Below are 25,037 nucleotides of genomic sequence, written 5' to 3'. Positions count from 1 at the left end.
TTTTCCTGAAGTTACTGACAGTCAAAGGTTAAGGCTTCAGCAATGCATTCTAGAAATAAAAAGGTAATAGTTTAAGAACAATTTTAGTTGTAGATTAAAGGTTTTATTGTAATGCATTTGTCTTTCAGATGATTATAAAAGCTATCAATCGCCAGCCCGTTCCTCCCTACGTTCCATTGGGAAGAATGTTTGCAATCGATCCAGGGATGGATTCAAAGTAACATTTGCAGATAAAATGCTGGATTCGTGTACAGATGAGAACAACATCCAGAATAATTCTATTAATTCAGATTTACAGTATGACCATTCTTCAGGGTATAGTAAGAAGGAAAGCTTGCTTCAGATCAAAGAGAGAAATCTTATAGACTACACAGATACTTCTGTAATGAAAGATTCTTCTACAAACATTGACACAAACAGTATATTATCACATGATTACCACAAGCAACCGTACACAGGTACAAAGACCTATCAGTCCAACCTGGAGCCTCAGAGTTCTTATTTAAACCATCAGACAGATAAAGCAACCATTGGAATGAGTTGTGACAGCTTGTTTAAATTGAATTCAGGTAGTACTAGTGCTAACATTTGTAGTTTTGTTCCTTTACCAGTTCATTGTTGTAGTGTTTTTGCTTTTCCTGCAGTCTACTTTATTTTAATACATCAATTGTGTTTTAATAAGCTTTATGTATTTCTGTAGTTTATATTAATACATTGATATGTACAGTTGAAGCCATGTTTATCTGTAAGAGGAAAGATTGTTACCAGCCTTTGTCTAATCGGGCTGTTTGATCAATATTTCTCTTCTTTGAGAGGAGAGGGCCTGTCTACATCTTGCAGTAATTCAGTATTTTTTGTTTTATCTACCCTCGATGTAATGTGATGCTCTTTATTGGGGGTGGGGAAGGGGAGTAGGGTGGGGTGAACATAACATAAGAAATGGCGGAGCAGGAGTAGGCCATACGGCCCCTCGAGCCTGCTCCGCCATTTAATACGATCATGGCTGATCCGATCATGGATTCCGGTCCACTTCCCTGCCCGCTCTCCATAATTCCTTATTCCCTTATCGTTTAAGAAACTGTCTATTTCTGTCTTAAATTTATTCAATGTCCCAGCTTCCACAGCTGTCTGAGGCAGCGAATCCCACAAATCCACAACCCTCAGAGAAGAAATTTCTCCTCATCTCAGGTTTAAATGGACAGTCCCTTATTCTAAGATTATGCCCTCTAGTTCTAGTCTCCCCTATCAGTGGAAACATCCTCTCTGCATCCACCTTGTCAAGCCCCCTCATAATCTTATACATTTTGATAAGGTTACCTCTCATTCTTCTGAACTCCAATGAGTAGAGACCCAACCTATTCAAACCTTTCCTCATAAGTCAACCCCCACATCTCCGGAATCAACCTTGTGATCCTTCTCTGAACTGCCTCCAAAGCAAGTATATCCTTTCGTAAATATGGAAACCAAAACTGCACTCAGTATTCCAGGTGTGGCCTCACCAATACCTTGTACAACTTCCCTGCTTTTATACACCATCCCATTTGCAATAAAGGCCAAGATTCCATTGGCCTTTCCTGATCACTTGCTGTACCTGCATACTAATCTTTTGTGTTTCATGCACAAGTACCCCTAGGTCCTGCTGTACTGCAGCACTTTGCAATCTTTCTCCATTTAAATAATAACTTGCTCTTTGATTTTTCCTGCCAAAGTGCATGACCTCACACTTTCCAACATTATACTCCATCTGCCAAATTATTGCCCACTCACTTAGCCTGTCTATGTCCTTTTGCAGATTTTTTGTGTATTCCTCACACATTGACTTTCCTCCCACCTTTGTATCGTCGGCAAACTTGGCTACGTTACACTCAGTCCCTTCCTTCAAGTCTTTAATATAGATTGTAAATAGTTGGGATCCCTGCGGCACCTCACTGGTTACTGATTGCCAACCCGAGATGGGGTGTAATTTCTTAGGGGTGGGGGGAGGTGGGATTCAAACGAATCCTGTGTTTTGTGATGATTGAAAAATAATGAAGCAGAAACCAAAGTGCCTCAAGTAGTATTGTGGTAGCAGAAATTCTCATTTAATGCATCAATGCAATTCATCCTCCCATAAAATACATATTTAAGAAAGAACAACGGGAATATAGGCCGGAATTTTAATTGGGAGTCGAATAAGGAGCAGGGTGGAAAGACACTTACTTCCTGGAAGCAGCAGTCCTTGCATCCCTTTAGCTGGCGGGTTTCTTGAGGCCCGGGATACCCGACCAGCCAGAGTTAAATTTGAAATGGTGGATCACCATGAGGCATGGAACCTCATAATATTTAAATTGATGACCCACCTTCTGTGAGCAAGTTGACTGACCCCGCCTCTGTTAAAACCGGAAATTCTTTAACCTCCCGCTGCCCGCAACCCACTCTTTTTGGGGGTTAAAATCCCCCCCCCAAATAATGTTTATTGGGATAAACTGAATATCCCATTGCAAGTTTGTCATAAAATTAATTCATATAAAGGAAGCTGCTGATCATTTCCCCCTAATTTTTTTTAATCTGTCCAGACTTCAAAACAAGTAGCACGTATGGAAGCAGAAAAAGTACTCATGTAGATGATGGTGCTAGCAGTCAGAGATCAAGAATGACTTCTAGTGCCTTAATAACACATCATGGAACTTCATCTTCTGACCACTTATTGGATCGACACAGATTGATATCACCCTGCAGCTCTTTTACATCCATTTATTCCAATGGTTCAAAGAGGGGCTTTACTGAGCATATGAATAAAGAACCTATGGCCAACAGGAGCTCGGAGAGACGATCGCAACTAACTACAACCAATGTGGAAAATTTTGATTCTAAATTAGAACCAAAGAAATCAAGCAGTTTAAGTTCACTGTTGTATGGACAGACAAGTTATGATAGAAAGGTAAAAAAACCTGCTTATTAGCCTCAAAGTTAATTTTTCCAAAGAGCACTTGTCTCCAACGTATACAATCAAGGTTTTTTCCAGGATTAGGGGGATTGATGTAGGATTGTGTAGACTGGAAACATAAAATATTAGTTGACTTTGTTCTTAAACCCAACTCACAACGTTTACCAACATGTTTCTCATCATTGACCTTGCTATGAGTTGGAAGTTTTGCCACCTCAGGAGATGGGAACCTGTGTAGAGAACACAGCCCAGACTTCAGGTAAGACTAATTCTAGTGATTTCCCTAAATTGCAACGGTGACTACACTTCAAAATAATTCACTGACTATGAAATGCGTTGGTAAGTTTTGAGGTCATGATAGGTGCTGTATGAATGCAAGTTCTCTCTCTTTATATTAACTTCCTTAGACTCTTTGCTATATATACAAAAACAGAAAATGTTGAAAGTGCACAGCATAGGTTGGTCAGTATCCATAAAGAGAACACAGACTAACATTTTGAGTATAACTCTTCATCAGAACTGTTGTATATGATTGGTCAGCTTTTAGATAGGAATTTTATTTATCTAATATATATATTTTTGATGTATCATTTTGTTATTTAATGTTCATATTAAATCCTTATGACTGTTGTATGTACTAATTGTCATTCACGCTGTGCTTTTCTTAGTACATTTTTTTAAACGTTCCGTCAGTGTTAAGAGATCCTAATTTCTGTATTGGATCTCGTGTATACTGGCAAAAATCTGGATAATGCCAGAGCCTGTAGAAATGTGTTTTTGCTAATTAATGGTAGGGAAAGAATTGATCTGGTTGGTGTCAGCCATGGCTCAATAGGTAGCATTCTCATTTCTGAGCCTAAAGGTTCTGGGTTCAAGTCCCACTCCAGAGACTTGAGCACACAAATCTAGGCTGACACTCCAGTGCAGTGCTGAGGGAGTGCTGCACTGTCGGAGGTGCCATCTTTCGGATGAGATGTTAAACCGAGGCCCCGTCTCTTCTCGGGTGGATGTAAAATATTTCGTGGCAATATTTCAAAGAAGAATAGGGGGTTTATCCCTGGTGTTCTGGCTAATATTTATCACTCAATCAACATAACAAAAACAGATCATCTGGATCACATTGCTGTTTGTGAGAGCTTGCTGTGCGTAAATTGGCTGCCGCATTTCCTACATTACAGCAGTGACTACACTTCAAAAGTACTTCATTGGCTGTAAAGCACTTTGGGATGTCCTGAGGTTGTGGAAGGTGCTATATAAATGCAAGTCTTTTTTGTTCAATATCATAAATTCATTCAAAGAACCATGGAAACTATGGGCCCAAATTTGGCCCTCTGATTTTTTTCGGCGCACTTACCTGAGGTGCGGAAACTTTCTGCTCTCAAAACGGCACCGAAAATTTATCGCTGTATTCTCCCTGTTCTGTGGACCGTCCTAGTACTTGGCGTGGCGTGGCAATCACAGTGGGGGGCAGAGCTTAGGGCCCTGCGCCTAAAAGAGTGCCGGCAGCTGTCCACATGCGCAATAGAGCGTTCGCGCATGCGCAGTAGCTCTTCCCTTGATGATGATGATGCGCGTCTGCAGCGTGGGACCTAACGCATCCCGGCCCTACCCCGGGCCGAGTGGCCTGCCGCACAGGCCGGCTGCTGCCTTCCCGTCTCCAAGAGAGTGAGTGATGATTCGCCTCTGTCAGTTATGAAGAAAGTCAAGTGAAAGACTCACTGATAGTTTCAGTCCTATTCTCAGTGGAGATGAGCTTGCAGCATAAAATGAGCGAATTTATCCTAAATAGAGCTAACTGCCAGACTCATTTAGAAACTATCAGGACTGCGAATGTGGAACATGGAAACCTGCACTGCGATGAAACCTGCTTGAATAAGAACATAAGAATTAGGAACAGGAGTTGGCCATCTAGCCCCTCGAGCCTGCTCCGTCATTCAACGAGATCATGGCTGATCTGGCCGTGGACTCAGCTCCACTTACCCGCCCGCTCCCCGTAACCCTTAATTCCCTTATTGGTTAAAAATCTATCTGTGATTTGAATACATTCAATGAGCTAGCCTCAACTGCTTCCTTGGGCAGAGAATTCCACAGATTCACAACCCTCTGGGAGAAGAAATTCCTTCTCAACTCGGTTTTAAATTGGCTCCCCTGTATTTTGAGGCTGTGCCCCCTAGTTCTAGTCTCCCCGACCAGTGGAAACAACCTCTCTGCCTCTATCTTGTCTATCCCTTTCATTATTTTAAATGTTTCTATAAGATTACCCCTCATCCTTCTGAACTCCAACGAGTAAAGACCCAGTCTACTCAATCTATCATCATAAGGTAACCCTCTCATCTCCGGAATCAGCCTAGTGAATCGTCTCTGTACCCCCTCCAAAGCTAGTATATCCATCCTTAAGTAAGGTGACCAAAACTGCACGCAGTACTCCAGGTGCGGCCTCATCAATACCTTATACAGTTGCAGCAGGACCTCCCTGCTTTTGTACTCCATCCCTCTCGCAATGAAGGCCAACATTCCATTCGCCTTCCTGATTACCTGCTGCACCTGCAAACTAACTTTTTGGCTAAAAGAGTTTCATGCACAAGGACCCCCAGGTCCCTCTGCACCGCAGCATGTTGTAATTTCTCCCCATTCAAATAATATTCCCTTTTACTGTTTTTTTTTCCCAAGGTGGATGACCTCACATTTTCTGACATTGTATTCCATCTGCCAAACCTTAGCCCATTTGCTTAACCTATCTAAATCTCTTTGCAGCCTCTCCGTGTCCTCTATACAACCCGCTTTCCCACTAATCTTTGTGTCATCTGCAAATTTTGTTACACTACACTCTGTCCCCTCTTCCAGGTCATCTATGTATATTGTAAACAGTTGTGGTCCCAGCACTGATCCCTGTGACACACCACTAACCACCGATTTCCAACCCAAAAAGGACCCATTTATCCCAACTCTCTGCTTTCTGTTAGCCAGCCAATTCTCGATCCATGCTAATACATTTCCTCTGACTCCGCGTACCTTTATCTTCTGCAGTAACCTTTTGTGTGGCACCTTATCGAATGCCTTTTGGAAATCTAAATACACAACATCCATCGGTACACCTCTATCCACCATGCTCGTTATATCCTCAAAGAATTCCAGTAAATTAGTTAAACATGATTTCCCCTTCATGAATCCATGTTGCGTCTGCTTGATTTCACTATTCCTATCTAGATGTCCCGCTATTTCTTCCTTAATGATAGCTTCAAGCATTTTCCCCACTACAGATGTTAAACTAACTGGCCTATAGTTACCTGCCTTTTGTCTGCCCCTTTTTTAAACAAAGACGTTACATTAACTGCTTTCCAATCCGCTGGTACCTCCCCTGAGTCCAGAGAATTTTGGTAGATTATAACGAATGCATCTGCTATAACTTCCGCCATCTCTTTTAATAGCCTGGGATGCATTTCATCCGGACCAGGGGACTTGTCTACCTTGAGTCTCATTAGCCTGTCCAGCACTACCCCCCTAGTGATAGTGATAGTGATTATCTCAAGGTCCTCCCCACATTCCCGTGACCAGCAATTTTTGGCATGGTTTTTGTGTCTTCCACTGTGAAGACAGAAGCAAAATAATTGTTTAAGGTCTTAGCCATTTCCACATTTCCCATTCTTAAATCCCCCTTCTCATCTTCTAAGGGACCAACATTTACTTTAGTCACTCTTTTCCGTTTTATATATCAGTAAAAGCTTTTACTTTTGAAGATGTGCATTGTTGGGACAATTATGTAGGTTGATCGAGTGATACTTGACCTGGAGGTGCTCGATGTTGTCACTGGACGTAAAGGTAAAATGTGAACTAGCTAATGCAAAAGCAGAGCAAACCTCGATGAAGGAGACGGTGTGAATTGCCTTCAGATCATCCCAGTTCACAACGTATAGCTGCCATAATGTTTTTTTTATGAATAGGTGTTAAATGTAATGTAATTGAATGTACACAGTTCTGATAGTAAATGGCAGTGATTAAATGTTGCACCAAATTGATTTGGTCCAATTACCATCTAAAAATGTTAATGTTTTTCATTGTTACTTCCCTAAGCATTGGGAAAATGTCAACATATTGGGCCTCTCTGCTTCCCGTATCTCCCCCCCCCCCCCCCCCCCCCCCCTCATCTCTGGCTACTTGCGTTGATTTCTTAACTCTCCGCAGGGGTTTTCTGTGCAACCACAAGTGGCCACATACGCTGGCGTATGTGAGTTTGGAGCAGCTATTAGCTGTCCAAACTGGCTTAAATGGCCAAAACAGGCGTAGGTGGCTGAAAAAAAGAAACTAAAAAAAATCCTAACTAACTCATTTACACTGGTGCAAATTAAATGTGCAGAATGGGGATTTTTAAGATACTCCAGAAAAATCAAGTTCGTCCAAAAAAAACGGAGTAACTCCTGGGCAAATTTGGGCCCATAGTCGCTGCACAAAATGACCAGAGGAATTATTGCCCAGTGAGTGAAGGAGCCAGTGACCACTAAATGGGAATAATTCAGTATGTTGAGATGAAAAATTTTCAGTGCTTTAATGACAAATGATTTGAAGCACAAGTATAACATTTCAGAAATATTTGCTGTACCTGTCACATGTTGATACAACTCGTAATGCTCCAGTACGCAATTGATTTTAGGGATTAGTGCACTGCATGTTTAAATTTTACTTCTAATTGAACGAATAGCTAGTATCTTCTCATTTCATTGTGCAGCTGGTAGCTTGATGCACCTACATACCAAGGTTAAATTATAGGCAGCTAATTATACCTTGCCTTCCCTTTTGAAAGTTACTATTGAATCTGCTTCCACCACCCTTTCAGGCAGTGCATTCCAGATCACAACAACTCGCTGCATTAAAAAAAGATGTTCCTCATGCAACAACAACAACTTGCATTTCTATGTTTAACATAGTAAAACATCCCAAAGTGCTTCACAGGAGTGTTATCAAACAAAATGTAACACCGGGCTACATGAGATATTAGGACAGATGACCAAAAGCTTGGTCAAAGAGGTAGGTTTTAAGGAGCATCTTAAAGAAGGAGAGAGAGGTAGAAAAGCGGAGAGGTTTAGGGAGGAAATTCCCGAGCTTGGGCCGTTGGCAGCTGAAGGCATGGCTGTCAATGGTGAAGTGATTAAAATTGGGGATGCGCAACAGTACAGAATTGTACCCTCTAGCTCTCTTGCTTATCATCTTAAATCTGTGTCCTCTGGTTACTGACCCTTCTGTCACTGGAAACATTTTCTCCTTATTTACTCTATTAAAACCATTCATGACTTTGAATACCTCTATCAAATCTCTTCATCTCTGCTGTAATGAGAACAACCCCAGATTCTCCAGTCTCTCCACATAACTGAAGTCCTTCATCCTTGGTTCCCATCTAGTAAATCTCTCTGCACCCTCTCTAAGCCTTGACATCTTTCCTAAAGTGTGCTGCCTAGTATTGAACACAGTAGTCTAGCTGATGCTGAACCGTGTTTTCTAAAGGTTTAGCATAACTTCCTTGCTTTTGTACTCTATGCCTCTTTTAATAAAGCTAAGGATCCCATATGCTTTTTTAACAGCCTTCTCAACTTGTCTTGCCACCATCAAAATTTGTGTACGTACATCCCCTTTGTTCCTGTACCCCCTTTAAAATTGTACCATTTAGTTTATATTGCCTCTCATTTTCACCAGTCTGTCTTCCTGAAGTCTGTTACTATCCTCCTCATTGTTTACTGCATTTATGAGTTTCTGAAACTTTGAAATTGTGCTCTGTATACCCAAGTCCAGGTCATTAATGCATATCAAAAAGAACAGTGGTCCTAATACTGACTCCTGGGGAACACCATTGGATACTTCCCCCAGTCTGAAAAACAACTGTTCACCGCTAATCTCTGCCCCTTTGCCAATTTTGTATTGACACAGCCATTGCCCCTTTAATCACATAGACTTCAATTTTGCTTATAAGTCTATTATGTGGTACTTTATCAAACGCCTTTTTATAGTCCATATACATATCAACTGCACTGCCCTCATCAACCCTCTCCGTTACTTCATCAACAAACTCAATCAAGTTATTCAAACATGATTTTATTTTAACACATCTGTACTGACTTTCATTTTATTAGCCCATAATTTTCCAAATACCAATTAATTCTTTTCCGGATATTGTCGTCAAAAGTTTCCTCACCACCGATGTTAGGCTCGCTGGCTTGTAATTGCCCAGTTTATCCCGGTCCCCTTTTTTTGTTCAGTGGTGTAGCATTTGCAATCCTCCAGTCCTCTGGTACCACCCCCATATCTAAGGAGGATTGGAAGATTGTGGCCAGAACCTCTGCAATTTCCACCCTTCCCTTAGTGACCTGGGATGCATCCCATCTGGACCAGGTGACTTTTCTACTTTGAGTACTGCCAACTTTTAAGTACCTAGTCTTCATTTTTATCCTACCCAATATCGCTACTACTTCCTCCTTTACTGGTACATTGGCAGCATCCTCTTGTGAAGACAGATGCAGTGTACCCATTTAGCTCCTCAGCCATGTCCTCTGCCTCCTTTTTGGTCCCTAATTGGCCCCAACCTTTCTTTGACTACCCTTTTACTATTTATATGCTTATAAAAGTCTTTTGGGTTTGATTTAATGTTAGCCGCTGATCTATTCTCATGCTCAAATTATCTGGTCATTTATCACATTACTGTTTGTGGGACTTTACTGTGCGCAATTTGGCTGTTGCATTTCCTACATTACAACAGTGACTACACTTCAAAAAAAAGTACTTCATTGGCTGGAAGGTGCTTTGGGATGTCCTGAGGTTGTGAAAAGCCCTATATAAATGCAAGTTTTTATTGTACTCGCCTTTTGCCCCTCTTACTCCCTTTTTTAGCTCTCCTCTACTTTCTGTATTCAGCTTGGTTACATTTGTCATAAGCCTGCTTTTTCATTTCAATCTCTATACCTTTAGTCATCATGGGAACTCTAGCTTTGGATGCCCTTCTATTCTGTACAACAGTTCTGATGAATTACTGTTTTGCCTACCAATTTTTGATTCCAATCCACCTGGGCCAGATTCCTTTTTAATTCACTGAAATTAGCCTTCCTCTAATTAAGTATTTTTTACGCTTGATTGTTCTTTGTCTTTTCCATTACTATTCTAAACCTGATATGATCACTGTTCACCAAATGCTCCCCCATTAAAACGTATTCCACTTGGTCCACTTCATTCCCCAGAACTAGATCCAGCACTGCTTCCTTCCTCGTTGGGCTGGAAACACACTGATCGGGAAAATTCTCGTACACATTTCAGGAATGTGTCTCCCTCTTTGCCCTGTTACAATCCCAGTCTATATTAGGATAATTAAAGTCCCCCATTATCACTACTCTATAGTTCTTGGATCTTTCTGTACTTTGCCTGAAAATCTGCTCCCTATCTCCTTCCCACTATTTGGTGGCTTACAGTATGTACCCAGTAGCGTAATAGCTCCTCTATTGTTAATTCTAACCAAATAGATTCTGTCTTTGACCCCCTCAACTACATCATCTCCAGTGCTATATAATAGTTTCTTTGATCAAAACTACTTTTTTTTTTCTTCCCTATCTTTCCTGAATGTCTTGCATCTAGGAATATTTAGTTCCCAATCCTCTCCTCCTTTGAGCCAGCTCTTTGTTATTGCCACTATACCATAGTCCTATGTGGTGACTTATGTTTGCAGCTCATCAACCTTATTTACCACAGTATGTGCATTTATGCACATGCACTCCAAACTCATCTTAGACTGCTTCACATTTGCCCTGCCTCCCCCCACCACCCCCTTCCTGGTCTGATCCTTCCTATTTCTTAACTATTCTTCACTCTAGTGCTATTCATCTCTCCCAGTCCTCTGAGGTTCTCCTCTCAAATATTTAATCCTGGTGCCCATTCCTCTGCCAATTAGTTTAAACCCTTCCCCACAGCACTAATTCAACTTTTCGCAAGAACATTAGTCCCAGCTCTGTTAAGATGCAACCCGTCAATCTAACAGGTCCCTCATACTCCAGAACAGATCCCAATGCCCTAAAAATCTGAAGCCCTAACTCATGCACCATTTCTCCAGCCACGCGTTAACCTGTTTTATCCTGCTAATGGTGTGATAAGTGTTAATTACTCTTTGATGCTGAAAATTAACTATTAGAAGTGTGGAGTCTCATTCCTTCAGCATTTAATTGTTGGAGATTTTTTTTCATCAATAAATTATTTTTATTCTGCATCTTTATTTTTTATTCATCTTTTTCTCTGTGAATCCAATCTTTCCCTCTCCATTTCTCTTTCTGTACCTGATTTGACACTGAATTCATTCAAACTACCACATCCTGGTTCACACTGTGTTGTTCATTTAACAATTCTTCAATCTGATTGGTTAAAAAGATACAAAGTTACTTGACCGGTTCACACAGATCCCAGATGGCCTGTAGAGGGCACCGTGCCATTTCCATTTCCCACTTGCAACAACTTCCAGTGCAAGATCTCATGGAAATGAAATGGGTATGGGCAAATGTAACATGGGCACCTTGGTTCACCGGCTACAGTAAATTCTGGCCCGTAGTGTTTTGAAATTGATCTATTCCAATAAATATGGCAACCTGATTTTATCTTTCAAATTTGAGCAGACTTTTTTATGATGGCCCATGCAATTGTGCTGAAGTTGGATTTGAACTGGTAACCTTCTCGTTAGGAGGCAGAACTGTTCATATAAGAAAAAAATAGATGCCCAAATCATACCATATCCAAAGTTATAATTGCGATTTTAAATGCACTCTCCGTCAGAAGATAGTAAATGCAAATGTTAACACAAATTGTAAAATGTGTATTTCTGTATTGCTCCATTCACCAACAGACAAGTCTGGATAAATTGCTTGAAGTCGAAGAATGCGGTGATTATCGTCCACGAACTCCAACTGGGCTCAATTCTGGTGTCTCTGCAAGTGTTTCCTCCCTCTTACAGAACCTACTTGATCTGGTGGACCGATACTGGAATGGTTCAAGATCCCTTCACGCAAACCAGAGGTTTCTTAGTAAGTTGTCTACTATGATTCCTTTTTAATATAGAGCTTTTTAATTCAAGCTAGATGTTAGCATATTTCAGTTGGCAAAATTGTTTGAACTACATGAGCTTTTTAATCTTCTTTTCCTGCAAATATATTTTAGGGAAAATTGTCCTGAAAGTATGGTAAGGTTTCCACCTCTAGGTAATTATCACCAGAGAATTGACTTTGCAGAATGTTTTAAATGTTGTATAGTTTTAAATATTAGCACATAAACTTAGGACAACATTTTGGGATTTTTTTTGGCTTTTGGCCACAAAGAATTTGGCATAATTTATATTAAAATAATAGAGTCAAATTTAGCTCTACAAAGGTGATGAGCAGTACTGAGAGATACAGATTAGAATTCAGATGAAGCATCTATTCAGATTTCTTGAGACAATGGGATTTTGATTAGACATTCAAAGACCATTACTGGGATGATCCTATTCATTTTAGCACAGCAGGAGATAATTTGTCGCCCACCCAGGAGCAGAGAAGTTAGTGAGGCATATTTTGTTATTTTCTTCATTTGAAGGAGTGATACTGAAATTAAGTTGAAATATTGTGAAATTTATTGTAGATTTTACTGTTCGCTTAACAATTCTAAAGTAAACCAGTTAATTGTTTTACATTATGGCTCATCTCGCTAAAGCGTTAATCAATCTCTGCCTTTTGGAAGATTAGAAAAATACATTATGACATGCCTAGATAGTGGGCAGTAAAGATAAATTGATCGTAAGGTACATGGGGATCTGTGATGCAGAACCTGAGACAATATATACAACAGACTTTGAAATTTGTGGCACTTTGTTTTAGGATATTTTTATTATTATGCTATGTCGGTCTCAGATTTTGTAGAAATACATAAGCATCATCAACATTCCTAAAATATCAGTTAAGAATATTTCCATCAAAATGCATAGCTAATTTAAAATCAATCTTGTAACACCTAACAGAATTCTTGTCTTGTATTATGATTTTAAAAGAATCTTAATCTCCGATGATGAGATCATTTTCTGGGACACTGTCTCATTAAGAATTTTGTGCCACAAACACTTATATAACTCCTGGAACTAAAAAGACCCAATCTGTGAGCAGTATTGTCCATACAGGCTGTGAACTGACAATATTATCTTAATGTGGTGCTTCCATAATCAAGAAGGGAGATGCTTTCATCTGCCTTTTACCTCGAGATCATGCAGATCTGACCCAAGTCTTAAATGAATCTCGGAGACATGCGTGCTCAGCACCTCACAAATGGAAGAACTGGCAGCAACGCCCTCAGCAGAGATAAAGTTAAATCACAGAAATTAACCCTCCATTTGGAGTTGGCTAATCTCATTTTTGACAGGGGAAGCTATCATACTTGACATCCCTGAGCAAGGTTTCTATTGTAGGTTTCAGAACAGCAAAGCAGTGGAGCTAGGTTGATCTCTTGGCAAGAAAGCCTCTTGTATATTTTATCACTCGACAGTTTGCTTTCAAATCATGAAATGCAGTATTCTGGAGAAGGCAATATTTTCATCCTTTACTGGCTAAAGAACATAAGAAATAGGAGCAGGAGTAGGCCATTTGGCTCCTCGAGCCTGCTCCGCTATTTAATATCATGGCTGATCTGATCATGGACTCAGCTCCACTTCCCTGCCCACTCCCCATAACCCTTTATTCCCTTATCGCTCAAAAATCTGTCTATCTCTGCCTTAAATATATTCAATGACCCAGCCTCCACAGCTCTCTGGGGCAGACAATTCCATAGATTTACACCCCTCGGAGAGAAGAAATTTCTTCTCATCTCAGTTTTAAATGGGCGGCCCCTTATTCTGAAACTATATCCCTTAGTTTTAGTTTCTCCTATGAGTGGAAATATCCTCTCTGCATACACCTTCTCGAGTCCACTCATTATCTTAAATGTTTCGATAAGATCACCTCTCATTCTTCTGAACTCCAATGAGTATAGGTCCAACTTACTCAAACTATCTTCATAATTCAACCTCCTCATTTCCGGAATCAACCTAGTGAACATTCTCTGAACAGCCTCCAATGCAAGTATATATCCATTCTTAAATTCGGAGACCAAAACTGTACGCAGTACTCCAGGTGTGGCCTCACCAATACCCTGTACAGTTGTAGCAGGACTGCTCTGCTTTTATACTCTCTCCCCCTTGCAATAAAGGCCAATATTCCATTTGCCTTCCTGATTACTTGCTGTACCTGCATACTCACTTTTTGTGTTTCATGCACAAGGACCCCCAGGTCCCTCTGTACTGCAGCACTTTGCAATTTTTCTCTATTTAAATTATAATTTGCTTTTCTATTTTTTTCTGCCAAAGTGGATAACCTCACATTTTTCCACACTTATACTTCATCTGCCAAATTTTTGCCCACTCACTTAGCTTATCTCTATCCCTTTGCAGATTTTGTGTGTCCACCTCACAACTTGCTTTCCCACCTATCTTTGTATCATCAGCAAACTTGGCTACATTACACTCGGTCTCTTCATCCAAGTCATTAATATAGATTGTAAATAGTTGAGGACCCAGCCCCGATCCCTGCGGCACCCCACTAGTCACTGTTTGCCAACCGGAAAATGACCCATTTATCCTGACTCTGTTTTCTGTTAGTTAGCCAATCCTCTATCTATGCAAATATATTATCCCCAACTCCATGAACTTTTATCTTATTCAGTAACCTTTTATATGGCACCTTATCGAATGCCTTCTGGAAATCCAAATACATCACATCCACTGGTTTTCTCCCTTATCTACCCTGCTCGTTACATCCTCAAAGAACTCCAACAAATTTGTCAAACATGATTTCCCTTTCATAAAACCATGCTGACTCTTGCTGAACCTTGATTGAATGATGCTTTTCCAAATGTCCCGCTACTGCTTCCTTAATAATGGACTTCAGCATTTTCCCAATGACACGTTATGCTAACTGGTCTATAGTTTCCTGCTTTTTGTCTGCCTCCTTTTTTAAATAGGGATGTTACATTTGCGATTTTCCAATCAGCTGGGACCACCCCAAAATCCAGGGAATTTTGGTAGATTACAACCAATGCATCCATTATCTCTGCAGCCACCTCTCTCAAGACCCTCAGCTGTAAGCCATCAGATACAGGGGACTTGTCCGCCTTTAGTCCCATTATTTTACCGAGTACTACTTCATTAGTGATAGTGATTGTATTAAGTTCCTCCCTCCCTATAGCCTCTTGATTATCCACTATTGGGATGTTTTTAGTGTCTTCTACCGTGAAGAGCGATACAAAATATTTGTTCAACGTCTCTGCCATTTCCCTGTTCTCCATTATTAATTCCCCAGTCTCATCTTCTAGGGGACCAACATTTACTTTAGCCACTCTTTTTTCCTTTTTATGTACCTGTAGAAACTCTTTCTATTGGTTTTTATATTTTGTGCTAGTTTACTTTCATCATCTATCTTCCCTCTCTATCATTTTTTAGTCATTCTTTTCTGACTTTTACAAGTTTCCCAATCCTCTGGCCTCCCACTGGTCTTGGCCACATTGTATGCCCTTGTTTTCAATTTGATACCATCCCATTTCTCCTTAGTTAGCCACGGATGGTTATTCCTTCTCTTAGTCTTTCTTTCTCATTGGGATATATTTTTGTTGTGAGTTATGAAATATCTCCTTAAATGTCTGCCACTGCTCATCAACCGTTCCATACTTTAATCTATTTTACCAGTCCACTTTAGCCAATTCTGCCCTCATACCTTTGTAGTCTCCTTTATTTAAGCTTAGGACATTGGTTTGAGAACCAACTTTCTCACCCTCCAACTGAATTTGAAATTCAACCATGTTATGGTCACTCATTCCTAGATGATCCTTTACTATGAGATAATTTATTAATTCTGTCTCATTACACAGTACCAGATCTAAGATAACCTGCTCCCTGATTGGTTCCGCAACGTACTGTTCAAGGAAACTATCCCAGATACGCTTTATGATCTCTTCCTCAAGGCAACCCTGGCCAATTTGCTTTGTCCAATCAATATGAAAGTTAAAACTGCCCATGATTACAAGTCTCCATTATTAAAGAAGATGGGATGAATAGCCTTCCCCATTTATAGCTATCTTGTGGTCTTTTATATTCCATATGTGGAGGTTGAATTAATGAAGATTGGTATACAATAGGTACGATCTTCCTCATTTTTTGAAAGTAGTTTAGACTCCTCACAGAACCTACTCCTGGCCTCTTTTTCCATCTCGGTGTGGTTATGGAGCTTAAACATCTTTTAATGAAATATGGTATTCTACAATAGGTAATCTTAACATTTTATTAAATGTTGCAGAACTGTTTTCAGTTTAAATTCATTGGCATAAGTTTTATTTGTATTGCTGCAGTTTTGCAACATATCGCAGCTTTCCACTACTTTAGAGTTCTACTACTCTAAAGCTTACAGGTCACCTTATAAACATTTACTGATTATATTGAATGAAAGCTGAAGTGCCTTGTTATTGTTTCCTAAAGTCATGAAGTTATGTTAGACTTTAATGTTTGATTTTTTTTATTGCATTCATTGCATTATACTTGCTAAATTATGTATTGTTTCAAATAGTCTACAATTCTTTATTACCATCCTTTTCTTTACTATAGCTCCAGCTCATGAACTGCTGTCCAATCTGGTCAACTCAATGTCCATTCCAAAAATTCAAAGCCTAGAAAAAAAGGTTAAAGCATTGACTGAAGAAAACAAATCTTTGCTAACCAGAACAGGCTTTGGCCTGGACACTGCAGAGTTGCATCGAGTAAAGCATCAATTAACTCAGAAACAAGATGACCTGGTAAATAGCATTTTAAACTTGCTTATTACAGCTCCCGTTGTCTGAAAGCAGTTTGACTCTCCATTTGAAAATTTGATTTGAAACTGCATAAAGTTCCCATCTGGCCATATGAAAACTATTCTTTCAAACAAATGTCCAACTGATCAAAAAGTGGTTATGTTGGGGGACTGGACAATCAATTATTTTTTCCCCACTGGTTGCCATTACGAATTAACAATGACCTCCATTTAACCTCTTTCTGCTAGCACCAAAAACAATTAAAGGACTCATGACTGAGTGAGCTTAATGGCCAAAAATTGAAATTCTTCAATAGGCCGTGACCATAAATATCTCACATGCCAGCAATTTCTGATTAGATAATGAGTAATCTACATGAGTACTTGCTTTTCAAATCTCATGTTGGCTCATAATTTTTTTAATGTTATGTTCCAATGATGTAAATAGAACCATATAATGTTTCAGTATTGATGAATAAATTAAAGTGTTGTAAACTTATGTACACTTCTGTAATGCTTTCCAAGGATTAGTTAAGAATGCAGAATGTAACTAAATAAAATACAATGCAAATGGCCATCAGTCTCATCTGTTGGAGTGTTACTCTGTGCAGCTTTACTATAACTATTTTTAAGAAATAAAATCTAATGGCAATTTTGTATTCTTTGCAAATTAAATCTCTAAAAGAGTTAGCATAGCAGTAGATTAATCTATGTAGAAATGAATACAAGCTGTCTGTAATCTCCCTATCTCTGTAACCTCCTCTAGCTCTACAACTAATGTTTACACTAATTTTAGTGTTTGGGCTGCATGGCTCATTCGAATTTTCACGCATGCGCGGTTTTTTTTCCATTTTAAAGCGGCCTGCGCAGGACCTCAAGACCGCGCAGCTTAACAGAAACATTGCCCGCAATCCTCCGAAATTTCTGCGCTCCTCTAATTCTGACCTCTTGCGCATCCCCTATTCTATTTGCTCCACCATTGTCGGCTGTGTTTTCAGCTGCCTGGGCCCCGCACTCTGGAATTCCCTTCCTAAACCTGTCCGCTTCTCCTCCTTTAAAACGCTCCTTAAAATCTACCTCTTTGACCAAGCTTTTTGTCCCCTGTTCTGATATCTCTAATAGCTTATTGTCAAGTTTTGTTTGATAACGCTTCGTGCAGCGCCTTGGGATGTTTTACTACGTTAAAGGCAAGTTGTTGTAATCCATTTTTAACAATATTTACTTGAAACTATTTTTTTCTCATAGCTTCAACTTCATAAGAAGCATACATACCTTTGATCTTGTATCTGAAGTCTCCTTTAGAACATTAGATACTATGCTGGCCCAAATTATATGCAAAAAGTACTGTCAAGCACTATGATCTATTTAAAATATTTTCAAACTATGAATCTTAGAGGAATGAAAATTTAGTAATGTTCTGATCTATCAGCAGGTAAAGTTTTTTTTTTTCCTCTTCCTCAGCCCTCCCCCACCAAACTAGAAAAACTGGCAGACTCTTACAGACTCATTATCCCCATGTTGTAATTATGAAATGACATTCTTTGTCATGTCAATAGTGACTTTCCAAAATTTGCGCTGTGACAAATCTGCACAATAATAATTTGTTCCCTTCGATATGTTGGCGGATGGCAGACAACGGTATAGGAAGTAAACAACACTAGGAGGAAAACATTTTACCAAGTACTGTAGCAGTATGTTGTGCTGGAGTAACAAGTGATGACTGAAATAACTAACATTTTGCTTCAATGCCTTTGAAGGAATCTTTAAAAGGAAGGCTAGCAAAAGTGTTGGATGAAAACAATAAGCTGCGCTCTCAGCTAACGAGTTTGGAACTTGCTAATTGTGCTGGAAATCAACTACCGAACAGTAGGCCATTTTCTTTCACATTTAAAGCTTTTTGCAATTATAATGGGATATAATTTAGTTTGCAGATTATCTTGTATAATCCCAATTTTTAGTTCAGTGAATTAAAACAGCTAATTAGTAACCTTACAGAAGAGACTCATTTGAAGCATGTAGATTATTAACCCCTCCTAATTTACAATTGGATTGCCAGTACATGTATCCAAAAGTAGAATTGGTTTGAACTGTTTCGTGTAGCCTCCTGGTTGTGTAACTACTCTGGCTCAGGCAGGTAAGAGCAAGTGACATTTGAGGCTGAAATGTAAAACTAATCCGTTCTAGGTGGAAGTCCAACATTCTGAGTGACAGAAAAAATATTCTTGGTGTCCCCTTACCTCGCCCAACCCCCTTCAGTGTCTTTTTTAATGTATTTTCTTTCTATTTTATTTTTTTCTCCTCCAATCTTCCTTAACCAAACTTTTCTGAAGACAGTGACTCTTGCCACTGTATGGTACAACAGGTGATGGACCCATACTGCAGCGTGGTATTATGCCTGAGTGGCTATTCTTAACTGATGAGCATGAAGAATGAGGGCTAACAGGTCATTCAATTATGGGAGCCTCATGACCTGGCCTTATGCAACATTCATGTTTGCGCTTCCAACAGGGTTTTCCGAATGCAATCAGGAGGAAGCACTATGATTTTCCTTTTTTTTAAAATTGTACCACCCTAGCTCAGGAATATCCCACCGTTTCTTCAGGGAAAAAATCCCTTTGTGTATTTGTAGTATCATAGGCCCTGAAATTGGTGGCCTTACCGCCCACTGCCGCCGAGGTTTGCTGCCGGTCTCCCCTCTATGCCAGTTTCCACTCGGACAGCAGCCAGCGGGAAAGGGAGTACCGCCGGGAACCGCCCGCTGGCAGCCAAGTAGCGCAAGTATCCTCCCATCCACCGAGTTGCCAGTTTGGTGTGGGTGGGAGGCGGCGGCAGCAGGGGGAAGGACCGCTACATGGAGGCAGGTCTAACCCCGACGGTAAGTACGAAGACCTGCAAAAAAAAGCTAAGTGAACATCTTTTAATTATTTTTTTTTTTTACAGCATTTTACATAGATTACATAGAAAATAAGTAGGCCATTCGGACCTTTGAGCCTGCACCACCATTCAATAAGATCATGGCTGATCATTCCCTCAGTACCCCTTTCCTGCTTTCTCTCCATACCCCTTGATCCCTTTAGCCGTAAGGGCCACATCTAACTCCCTCTTGAATATATCCAACGAACTGGCATCAACAACTCTCTGCGGTAGGGAATTCCACAGGTTAACAGCTCTGAGTGAAGAAGTTTCTCCTCATCTCAGTCCTAAATGGCTTACCCCTTATCCTTAAACTGTGTTACCTTATGGGCTCTTCTGAAGGTCTTCCAGTGTGTTTCTTTGGTGATGATTTTCAGGTCTTCCACCCTCCCTGGGCCTGACTCCATCCTTGGCGGCACTTGGGCGGCAATCACATTTTCCGCCGACATTGAGAGCTCCCGTCCGCTGCCGCCCAGATTGACGACGTAAGGGGTTATTTGGCTGCCGGGTGGTACTGCCACCTCTTTTATGGGAATCTTCCTGGCAAAGTACCGCTCAGTCTCTCGGCGGTCCTTTGGGCGGGCCTTGGCCGTCACCAATTTCAGGCCCATAGAATCTTACAGCACATAAGAGGCTATTTGGCTCGTCCGGCCTGTGCCAGCTCTTTGAAAAAGCTGTCCAATTTAGTCCCATATCCAAGTTTTTTTTCCCTATAACCCTGCAAAATAGTCCTCTTCATGTACATGTCTAATTGCCTTTGAAAATTTCTATGGAATCTGATTATACCACTCTTTCAGGTAATGCATTCCAGCTCATAACAATCCTCTGTGTGAAACGATGTATCCTCATTTTCCCTCTAGTTCGTTTGTTCATTATTTTAAATCTGTGACCTCTGGTTACCAACTCACTTGCCAGAGGAAACCGTTACTATCTACTTGCTCTATCAAAACCCCTCAGAATTTTGAATACCTATATTAGCTCTCCCCTTATTCTTCTCTGCTCTAAAGAGAACAATCCCAGCTTTTGAAATCTCTCCACATAACTGAAGTCCCTCATCCCTGGTATAATCCTGGTAAACCTCCTCTGTACCCTCTCCAAGGCCTTGACATCCTTCCTAAAGTGTGGTGCCCGGAATTGTTCACAATGCTCCAACTAAGGTCTAACCAGTGATTTGTAACGGTTTAGCATGACTTCTTTGTTGTTGTATTCAATGTCCCTATTTACAAAGCAAGGTATCCCATACACTTTCTTAACCACCTTGTCTACTTAGCAGAAGGGAAATTTGTAAAAGATTGAGAATTTGAAAACAAAGTCGTTATGTAAAAGTGCAGCTGCAAGAGTATAATAGCATCTGCACATTTTTTTTTTTTATAAACTTGTTCCACCCATATTACTCACTGTTGTTTTAATTTTCACCCACCGAGTAATAAAAATTACTTGTTTTGCAGAACTGTGACCTAAATATAAACTGAGTTGGAAAAATATGTTCTGTGAAAAGTTTTTATTTGAAGTTTTTGCTGTCGTTTTGCTGTGTTTTCTTAGAGGACTTGCAGAAAGACAATGAGAGACTAAATTTGGAGGTGGAATACCTGAATCAGCAAATTAAACAATACAACAAATTACAAGAAACTGTCACCATGTTACAAGAGAGTCACAGGTAAGTTTTTTGGTTCACTATATCAACTAAATCATAAATGCGGAAAATAGAATAGAAATTGTTTTTTTAAAGTGATGCCTTTCTACAGAATCTGTGGTGTTAAAATTGGTAACAAAGCTCCCATAACACCTGTTGCAAGTTAGCAATACAGTGTGATACTGCATAAGTTCAAAAGCTATTCAGACTTGACCATGGGAAGATAATTCAATGTACATTTTAATTATTGTAGCTTTTTCTTATATCTGCTACTTAAATAAATGTCTGGCTTCACCTTAAAGCTACTCAAATTACAATATTTGATCATTTCTGGTAACTTTTTTTCTTCTTTTATCTGCAGTACTGTGAAAAATTACTTAAAACATTTTTTACAATTTAGTAAAAACCCATTCCACTATCAAAAGCTTCATAATTGAATTGTGATAAAGAGAATGGCCCAGAAATTGCGCTCGGAGGCTTCCTGCAGACGGATGCCTCCAACCTAAAAATTTCTGCAAATTTACCTGGTGGTCGAGGAGGCTCGGAGACTTGCGGTCCTGGGCCTCTACACAAAGGCCTGCGTAGAGCCCCACGTATTCCAGAGACTTGAGCACTTCGCACGCGTCCCCGGGATAACGTTGGCCGGCCCAACCAATCAAAGTACGGGTATTCCCATTCATATTTGTGGTGCATTCTGTATGTACGGAATCACCATAAGTATGAATAGGAATACCCCCCAAAACACACAAACATTTAAAATACATTTTAAAAATCATCACATGTTTAAAATTAATCAAAATGGAATTTAATTATTTAAAACAATGTAATTTTTTGAAAAATAAATTTACATATTTTAAAGGGTCTAAAAATATGCTGACCTTATTTAACAAGATTTAAATGTTTAACTTATTCAAAAAAATTTAATTTTCTGTCCTTTAAAAGACTTATGCTGATAAAAGCAGGCCTTACTCCTGCTTCGGTCAGTCATAAGAATTTCAAGGGCGTTCGCTAAGCAGAAGTTGGGCAAATAGCCCAACTCTTTGCCCACGGAGGCCCTTTACTTCCAGGTGCATGCGATCTGTCAGGAGGATTCTTGACAGATCACAAGTTCCGGGTTTAGGCACATGCGCTTCACATGCCTAAACCCGGAACTTGCGGGGCACGCCGCACCTCGTACCACCCGTAGGGGCTGTGAATTCAGGACCAATAATAATACATCATGATGGTTGCACAAATGAAAGATGTCTGGTAAAAGATCTCTTTGTATCATCACTGCAGGTTATGTTTTTTCTGGTTATTCACTTTTATTACAGTTCATTTGCATGTAAAGTATCTGTTCTTGTAACAGAAGGCCACGTACACTGATTTTTGCTTTCAGTATTCTCATTGTTTGAAAGTCTGCAGCGTGCAAGGCCCCACCGGCATCTGAAGAATCAAAAACAGGAGCGCGGAACCATGGCGCGGTTTTAAATAGGCGCGTTTCCAGCCTGCAAGACTATCAGCAGGCAGGGGCCATTAGAGAGAGCAGCATGGGGCAGCATACCACTGCAGGGAGCAGCGCACATACTGCTGCAGGAGGGCGATGGCTGCAAAGCCAGGTCGCTGATTGGAGCGTGGACAGGTACAGCAGGAACAGCGAGGTTGGGGCGAAGGAGCGGCGAGAGATTGGAGAGGGGCGTGAATTCGGGGCCAGAAGAGGTGAGGGCCCAGGGGTAGCACGGGCCAGCCCACTCTGCGATATGTGTGCACACTAGGCCCGTGCAGCAGAGCTGGTCTCTAGTTGTCTTGGTTAATCCTTGTCACTAGACCAAGACCTAGCTGTCAAGCCCATGTGGTGGCTGGTGTGCAATGGCCACCACACGTTTTTTTTTTTAAATCCACGCACAGGCATCTTCCACCCTTCAACATGCAGTTCCGGATCTGGAGTATTGAAACACCTGTGAACTCATCCCTTTTTGGCGTGGAAGCAAGTCATCCTCGCTTCGAGGGACTGCCTATGATGATGATGATGTTTGGGAGTAACTGTTGGGAGGGGAGGTGGCTTTATGATATCAACACCGTACCATAAGAGTGGTAAGATGCAGGTTGTTACCTGCAGTTTCCCCACGCACAGAATTGCTGATCTCAGGCCTTTTATAGGCGCTGATGAGCAAGAACCAGGTATTTCCCCACAAGAAGAAAAAAATGAAAGAGGATTCACTGCAGACTGCACTTGTGCACCTCCTACACCTAGCAATTTGTCACTGATTGGCACGAGGCAGTGGTCTGGAGCAGGTTCCCTGTCAGCTGGAGATTGAAGAGGGCACAATTGGAAATGATTATTAAAGAAAAATCATTTTAAAAACAAGAACTGTAATCACACAAAAATTATTTTTAACCCTATGATCCAAAAAAGTATTAATCGCTAATTATGCCTATAAAAAAAATCAAGTAAAGTAGGAAGTTAATATTATAAAGTTACTGCTGCTTTTAAAATCTCATTAGAGGTTCTGGTTTTTTTGTTCACCACCTCCTTTCTCCTCTTCTGAAGGTCTTGACTCCTTGGTGGGCTACAGTTCCACCAGAGTGTGGTTCGATTCCACCGGAGCTGGGTATCCTCTGGCATTTTGTTTGTGGAAATTATTTGTGTGTCAGCCTTGACAACAAATATCAACAGGCTAAACTCAATTCTCTCTTCACCCAGTATTCACACACTCGTACTTCCGGCAAGGATTGCTGGATATTGAACAGGAGCAGCTCTGACTTATTTTTTCCCCCCTCCTTAACCCAAGGGCTCTGAAGCCAATTGTGTTACCTACCTCTGCTCCTGCTTAACTCAGCATAGAAGAGGGATTGAATGTTTGTCCTTCCTCTTCTATGACTCCACTATTTACTCACCAGATAAACTCACTGAGCTGTCAGGGGAACCGAGAAGTGAAATATTTTAATGCTATGATGTGGTATCACCAGGCCAAAAAGAATGATGATACCTTACTTTGCTTTTATTGATTTGTTTTTAACTTTCAGTTGTAATTTAAATAAATGTTATTTTGCAAGGAGGAGGGTTGTAAACTTTAACAGTGAAATGCAAGATTATTTCTGCTTTGGTAACCTGCTAGTTTTTGGTCTTGTTCCTAGATCTCTGGTATCTACCAATAATTACCTACAACAGCAGTTGAACATAAATGGTGCTGGTCAAAAGACAGACATGTCATCATATCTTGGTTCTCATCGGACAAAAGCATGGAGCAAACTTCCACCTTCAGGAATCTCAGAATTGCCCTTGTCCAAGCGTAGCCATTATAGTAATACAGATATACTGTAATGAAAATGCTGTATATTACAGTAACTACAATCAAAATACCTAATTCTAATTAAATTAGTGTCTGTTGGAAATTGTACATGAGCTAATCTTGTTGTTTTTAGTCTATAGCGTGCCCCATTTAGTTAAAATTTGGAATTGAAATATAAATATGCTGTGTTAATGCTAGACTACTTGGAAATAAGCAATCTATACAGTAGTGCTATACATACAAGGTTAACTTTGTAAAGCATTTGTTATGGTGAAGTGATCATAACTGATGCATTCAGTTTATGAACTGCACATGTTGAAAACTTAATAGCTGGGTAGCATTTTTCGTATCCACAATAACTATCATGAGTAACTTTCTTCTGCACCAATCCCAATATTTATACTCCAGCTGAATTTATTATTTGTGATACTTGTAACTGATTT

The 25,037-nt window shown here is 40.2% G+C and overlaps 1 protein-coding gene across 1 annotated transcript in view; it reads left to right on the top strand.

Annotated features, from left to right (window-relative positions):
- The window catches only part of LOC139278789 (leucine-rich repeat-containing protein 36-like), a 66,642-nt gene extending 41,910 nt beyond the window's left edge, over positions 1 to 24,732 (top strand). Inside the window, exons 8-14 of the mRNA XM_070897927.1 lie at positions 129 to 569; positions 2,556 to 2,920; positions 11,787 to 11,964; positions 16,593 to 16,780; positions 18,534 to 18,642; positions 21,232 to 21,346; positions 24,440 to 24,732. Of these exons, the coding sequence (XP_070754028.1) occupies positions 129 to 569; positions 2,556 to 2,920; positions 11,787 to 11,964; positions 16,593 to 16,780; positions 18,534 to 18,642; positions 21,232 to 21,346; positions 24,440 to 24,626 (1,583 nt within the window). The 3' untranslated portion in view covers positions 24,627 to 24,732. The remainder of the gene's footprint in view (positions 1 to 128; positions 570 to 2,555; positions 2,921 to 11,786; positions 11,965 to 16,592; positions 16,781 to 18,533; positions 18,643 to 21,231; positions 21,347 to 24,439) is intronic.
- The last annotated feature ends 305 nt before the right edge of the window (positions 24,733 to 25,037 follow it).

Source organism: Pristiophorus japonicus, chromosome 13 (genome assembly GCF_044704955.1).
Source record: "Pristiophorus japonicus isolate sPriJap1 chromosome 13, sPriJap1.hap1, whole genome shotgun sequence".
Taxonomy (NCBI): Eukaryota; Metazoa; Chordata; class Chondrichthyes; family Pristiophoridae; genus Pristiophorus; species Pristiophorus japonicus.
This window is presented reverse-complemented; position numbering and strand designations above follow the sequence as displayed.